At 49.4% G+C, this 6,541-nt stretch overlaps 1 protein-coding gene across 1 annotated transcript in view; it reads right to left on the reverse strand.

Moving 5' to 3' along the window:
- Positions 1-2,575: 2,575 nt before the first annotated feature.
- TAL1 (TAL bHLH transcription factor 1, erythroid differentiation factor) overlaps positions 2,576-6,541 on the reverse strand; it is a 6,486-nt gene continuing 2,520 nt past the window's right edge. Inside the window, exon 2 of the mRNA XM_019474177.1 lies at positions 2,576-4,021. Coding sequence (XP_019329722.1) covers positions 3,618-4,021 — 404 coding nt within the window. The 3' untranslated portion in view covers positions 2,576-3,617. The remainder of the gene's footprint in view (positions 4,022-6,541) is intronic.

The following is a 6,541-nucleotide window of genomic DNA, read 5'->3' on the forward strand; positions in this document are numbered from 1 at the left end:
CCGGCCCCGCGCGGTCTTCCTCCCGCTTGCTCTCTCTGCAAAAGCCCAGCCCAGGCTGGACGGCATGAGCCAAGCAAGAAAAAAACTAGCAGATCCTTTTGCAAGGTTTTTGCTGCCTGTTTATGACTTTTGATGGGTGGGGATGGGCCACCCTGGCATCCTCGCCCGACAATGCCCAGGAATGAAATACCAAAGTAGTGATGGATCCGAGCGACGAGGTGGGAGAAAGGCAGACAGCAAGTGGAGGCTGCTTTGTAAAACTTTATTTAGAAATATTCTTTATATATTCATTATATATATATATTTATATATACACACACATTACAACAAATGTGTTTTCTAAATAGCACATCCACAGTGGGTTGAGACTCAGGGTACCAGGTCTGGTTACTTTGTTTCTGCAGAAAAAATGCAGAAATCCAAGGGGAGGGTGGCAGAGAAAGGGACAGGGCTGAAAAACCCAAAAATTGTAAGGCGGGAATTCACTCACACGGTACGACATTGCCCCAGAGTGCTGTTTCCAACAGAAACGGGGGGCGATGGTCCACACAGCAAGAGATGAAGCAGGCAGGAGGAGAGGCGGGCAGAGGAAATGTACCATTCAAATCACAATTAAAGTACAACTGTACGCAGGAGGAGGCGGGCAGAGGAAATGTACCATTCAAATCACAATTAAAGTACAACTGTACATACCCCGGGAGACCTACGGCGCGCTCTGCTAAGGGCTACGAGCAGGCGCGCATGTGCATGGGGGTGCTGGGGGGGGTGCCACCAAGGTTGTACCTTTTTCCCAACTGTTCAGCTACTGAAAAGTTAAAAAAAAAAAACCAACTTGTGGGGAATGAGGAATTTCTGAGTGTCAGTGATTTTTTCTTGCAGCAGTTTAATAAAAAGGGTTTAAAATTCCCACCCACCACACCCCGGGGTTATTTCGAACACTGAAAACCAAGAACAGCTTTACCTGTCTGACAGCATGCCCCTCCCTTCCCGGAGGGCCCCCGCCTGCCAGCCCCTGCCGCCCGCTTCTCCTACCCCTGGTGCCGGGAGCAGCCCAAACCTCTTCCTCAGCATCGTTCCATCACACGCCGGCACCTCTCCCCTGGCCCAGCCCTGCGGGTAACCCCCTTTAGTAAAAACCCCCATGCACAGTCGATCCTGACCCGGGAAGGAGTTTTCCTCCTTTTCCCCAATTTAAGATGGGGGAGGTTAGTGGTTTCAGAGGATTTGGGGTCTATGCTGGAAACCCTTGCTTGGGCTGGGACCCCTTCCCAGGCAACTAATTCTACCTAGCGTGCCAACCCATGCGCCAGCCTCCCACCTATTATTTACAAAAAGGCATTAAAACCAAGTGGGGATGGAAATGACGAGGCTCTGAATTAAGCCTGGACAGGCTTGCAGACAGCCGCCCGACCAGCCCCTCTGTGTTTCCTTGTACCTCAGCACCCTTGAAAAGGAATGAGTGCGGTGGAAGATGTCCCCGCTCAAAGGACTTTATCCCTTCCAAAGGATGTTTGTGGGTGGGGTTTTTTTTACTGTAGCATGGTAGAGATTTCTGTGCCTTGACATCTCTGCAGAGGGAGAGGATGGGCTTGGGGCAATCGCTCCGTCAGGCATCAGGCAGTGGGTGAGAGATGGGCCTGATGCAGCGGTGATGGCATGATGTGGTCCTCAGCTCCCAGCCACCGCAGCAGCAGCCTCCTGCTCCCCAGTCAGCCTGTTTCCCAGACACCCTCCTGGGGGGCGGCAGCAGGAATCAGAGGATCAGCTCAGTCGCAGACATCAATTTTGCAGCAGTCTGAGCACTCAGGAACGGAGGCTAATCCCACCGCTGCTTTTAGTGCTTCACCCCCCCAAGATTTGGAGAGGCTGTGGCCTCCTACCAGCCTCAGGCAGGTGAGGACCCTCATAACGCTGGAATAAATCCAGCGCTGTAGTCCAGCCTGTGGGCATTGGCACAGCTGAACCACCACCATTTTCACACAATAAAACCAAAAAATTCAAAGCATACCGTTAAAACCCTTTTATAACCCTATGTACATGCGTACTGTTGATGCATCATCGACTCCTTTTGCCAGTTTGTTGCTTTTTGAATTTAAAAATCCCCCAGTCTAAGGGGATGCTTCATTAGCAATTTTTTTTTTTCCACGAGAGGATGGGCTTGGGGCAATCGCTCCGTCAGGCATCAGGCAGTGGGTGAGAGATGGGCCTGATGCAGCGGTGATGGCATGATGTGGTCCTCAGCTCCCAGCCACCGCAGCAGCAGCCTCCTGCTCCCCAGTCAGCCTGTTTCCCAGACACCCTCCTGGGGGGCGGCAGCAGGAATCAGAGGATCAGCTCAGTCGCAGACATCAATTTTGCAGCAGTCTGAGCACTCAGGAACGGAGGCTAATCCCACCGCTGCTTTTAGTGCTTCACCCCCCCAAGATTTGGAGAGGCTGTGGCCTCCTACCAGCCTCAGGCAGGTGAGGCCCCTCATAACGCTGGAATAATCCAGCGCTGTAGTCCAGCCTGTGGGCATTGGCACAGCTGAACCACCACCATTTTCACACAATAAAACCAAAAAATTCAAAGCATACCGTTAAAACCCTTTTATAACCCTATGTACATGCGTACTGTTGATGCATCATCGACTCCTTTTGCCAGTTTGTTGCTTTTTGAATTTAAAAATCCCCCAGTCTAAGGGGATGCTTCATTAGCAATTTTTTTTTTTCCACTTATCAATTCTGAAATGAATCTTCCTTGAGAGAATCTCTGGCCCTACAGAAACCGCTGGGAAAACTCTAGGAGAACACAACAGGCTTGGAGCTCACCCACTGAGCATTACCAGCAGAAAAATCAGGGACTGGGAGGGCAGCAGAAAACACCTATGTACCTTTTCGTTCAGTGGATACTGCATGACAGCGTTAAACAGAAGTAATCCCACATCATAAATACAACAACTCCAAACAATCCAAAGTTAGGTAGAAGGGAAAGGAAGAAAGGGGGGGGGGAGGAAAAAAGGAGAGAAAAAGAAAAAGTCTTAATCCTTTTAATAGTTCTTTTGCTGAGGGTATTTTTTCACCTCTTTAAAAAGATACAGTCAAAAGCTCTCGGACAACAGGAACACGTGGCCCCAGCTCCTGCTCAGACCAGTTGTATGTGCCACAGGCTGGAGAAATGCTGCAGCACTGGCAGGTTTCAGCAGTCTCCAGCCCCACATGGAGCTGGAGAGCTTTGGTGGCCTCCACCGGCAGTGAAAGAGGAGTTTCATGTCTCAGCCGGACAACTGTTTAAAAAGTGACGGTGGTCAAACAGTCTGAGAACCCTCTAAATGCTGGAGAGGTGCTGGCCGTGTCTCCTTCCCCTCCGCAGAGTCACATCATGAGCAGTATGTACAATGAAGATGACTTCAATGCTTTTCTTCTTTGTACGATCACGTACCTAAATGCCAAATGTCCATCTGGTTTGGTCTTGTCCTCGGCCAACGCACCAGCCGCTCCATCCTGGGCTGGGGAGAACGGGGACCCCAAGCCCCCGGGGAAAGGCAGAGTCACAAATCCCACAGGCACAAGTTCCAGCATCCTCATGCTCGGGTCCTGCTTCCCCCCGCGGTGCTTCGGGAGCGATGCAGAAGGTCATCACCGCTGCGCGTTGCCTTCTACGGGGAGAATGGCGTGGTGCAGGCTCCGCGTGTGCTTCGAATCTAGCGTTTCGTGCTCTTCCGTGAAGCTGTCCGGGCTTGCTGCTCCGTCTAAAGAACTTCCACAGCTAGAGTTAGGAGACAACATGTCCTGCAGGAGGTCTTCCTGGACTATCCCAGAGTCTTTGTTCACTTTGCCCCTTTGGTTTCCTTCTTCCTCCTGGTCGTTGAGCAGCTTGGCCAGGAAGTTGATGTATTTCATAGCCAGGCGCAAAATCTCATTCTTGCTCAGTTTTTTGTCTGGCGAGCTTGCGAACTCTGCAAAGGCTCCGTTGGCGTTCTGCTGTCTCCACCTCTCCCGGCTATTGGTAAAAATGCGACGAACCACTTTCGTATGAGGACCTGCAATTGCAACCGTGCAGAATTAGGAGCAGCGCGTAACAGGTCATTTATTACTTTGCTGAATAGGTCACCATTTCCCAAATTAACCAATTTATTTTAGTGACATCAGCATGGCAGTGAAAGAGGAGTTTCCAGCTAACTGGAAGCTAACCTGATGAGCTGGGGTAGCTGTAATTTCTGTTCAATCCAGTGGAAGGGAAAAATGGAGTCGCATCTCTTCAGATGTCTCCTTAGATGCCTATATTTACCTCTCCAAGGAGGAAAGCTTAGGCCATGACACATGTGCAGAAGGCTGCTAGATTTTTAGGGTATCTCAGCAACAAAGGTCCTATTAAAAGGTTATCTCACTAGTTGGTTTTATTTTCTATCCCAAAAGCATCTTAAGGACATACCATTGGGACAGGAAGAAATTAGCTTGAGCGGAGACTTTGACAACTCTAAGATCCAGAGATCTTCCCTGAGGTAGGCAGGAACCAGAGCTGATAAAAGACTGTAGGACTGCCACAGCCCTCTGGGTGATTTGTATGAAATGGGGTGGCAGGATTTGCCCCATAGCAATGAGGACAGGTAGCAATGTGACCCACAGAGTGAAAGCGGTATCCTTGCTGGAAGGGTGATCACGGGTGGAGGACGAAGCAGTTTCACAGCTGACCTGAGGACCGCCTGCCCTCTCTGCATGTCAGTGCTGCAGCGCAAAGACTCCCTATCTGACACTAATTGGAGAAGGGATTCTAAATTGCTAGAGGTGTCCATTTGGCTCAGTTACATGGGAACTCCCTGTAATTTTACAACTGTATTCCTGACGGGGCATGTTACACAGGATGGATGCACGAAACACATCGATTCTCCTTTCAGATCATCAGGGTAACTCCTGTTGGCACGAGCGAGACATTATCTCGTCGCTAAGAAAGACCCAAAAGCATGTCTACCTAAAAGTACTGTGCTGCAGGAGCAGCAACACCGTAAATCAGGACTCCAGGTCCTTGGGTCCATGGAAACCAGTTCATGTAAGGAGACACTACCACAAGATGCTTTTATTATTACACTCTTTCCATTCTCACCTCCAGGAGACACCAACAGTGGAAGGACACGGCGATCTCATGAAACTATGGGAGAATGACCATGGCAGAAACCCCCATAGGATGGGAAGCATCACATACAATGGAAAGCATCACAAAGTATGAAGCTGACTTGCAGATAACACATCGGTGAGTCATACCCCAAAGGACAGGCTGTGGATATTCCCATTTGCACCATCTCTCCCCTATAGCCCCACTCCGAGACACTTGCCTAACTACTCCCTCGCAGTGGGAGCAGGTTCCTGGCCATGGTGAGCAGTTTAAGCCATAGCTCTGCCACCACCCACTGAAACCAGCATCCCGGGGGGCATTTAGACATAATTATTCTTATATAGCAAAACTCTTGTCTGCTTTGACTGTGGCAGAGCAGCCAAACAGATGTGATTTTTGAGGCATCCTAGTCAGGCTGCACCTTGACAGGTCCCACGTGGCACAACACGAGAAGAGGAATCCCACATTCCAGCTGATTAAACACCATCACACTTTCCTCCCTTCAGGGGAAACTGAGCCCCTTCGGTCTAGCACATCACACGAAATACTCCCCACCGCAGGGTTTGCAGGGAGACACACTCCCAAGCAGCCAGATTAAAGCTACCGGCTTCTCCAGCATGCGAGCAGCCATACAACTCACTTCTCCTCGCAGCGTGCTCAGGAGCAGGGAGTCATCCAAAATCACAAAGAGCCCCTGGGATAAGCTCAGGGATGTGGGAATGAGAAACTCATCTCCAACCTCTAAGATCCAGGTCTGATGCTTTAATAAAGGCAATTTTCCACTCCCAAACAGCACGTAAATGCCCTTCGTATGAATCAATGTGCAAGAGCTCATGGAAAGGGAAGGTTTCTTGTCCCTGATGCGCACAGCCCGCTGTGCCATGGCGTCATGGGGAAGGTGAGGGGGGACTAAGGGGACCTCAACAACACTGGGCTGCCCAGCACTGTTAGTAAGGCAGTGGAGAATGTGCTGCAACCTGCTACAGTAATACAACAGCTTCAACACTTAAATGCTCTTTCCAGACAAGACAAAGCAACCAGCCTTGAATCCAGAAGGAGACGCAGCTTAAAACCTTTTTACTCCCATAAGGGTATGAGGAAAAAAAACTTGGATACTGTTTATTTTCCAAACAAAATCTCAAGAGACTTCCAGTCTTCACAGGCTTCAAACGTGTCTCTATTGACTGAAAGTTGCCAACTAAAAGGCAGCTATTCATAAAATTTTGAAATCCGAAAAAAGACCTGTTTGTTTTCATCCAGGGGCACCCAAACCAAGCTCCAGTATATAACACAAATTCTGACACCACTCAGATTTTTGATTCCTGCATCAACCAAATTAAACATATCTTTTAGAAAGTGTCCTGGTTTCAGCTGGGATAGAGTTAATGTTCTTCCTAGTAGCTGGTACAGTGCTGTGTTTTGGATTTAGTACCAGAATAATGTTGATAAC

This window comes from Aptenodytes forsteri, unplaced genomic scaffold (assembly GCF_000699145.1).
Source record: "Aptenodytes forsteri isolate BGI_AS27 unplaced genomic scaffold, ASM69914v1 Scaffold119, whole genome shotgun sequence".
Taxonomy (NCBI): Eukaryota; Metazoa; Chordata; class Aves; order Sphenisciformes; family Spheniscidae; genus Aptenodytes; species Aptenodytes forsteri.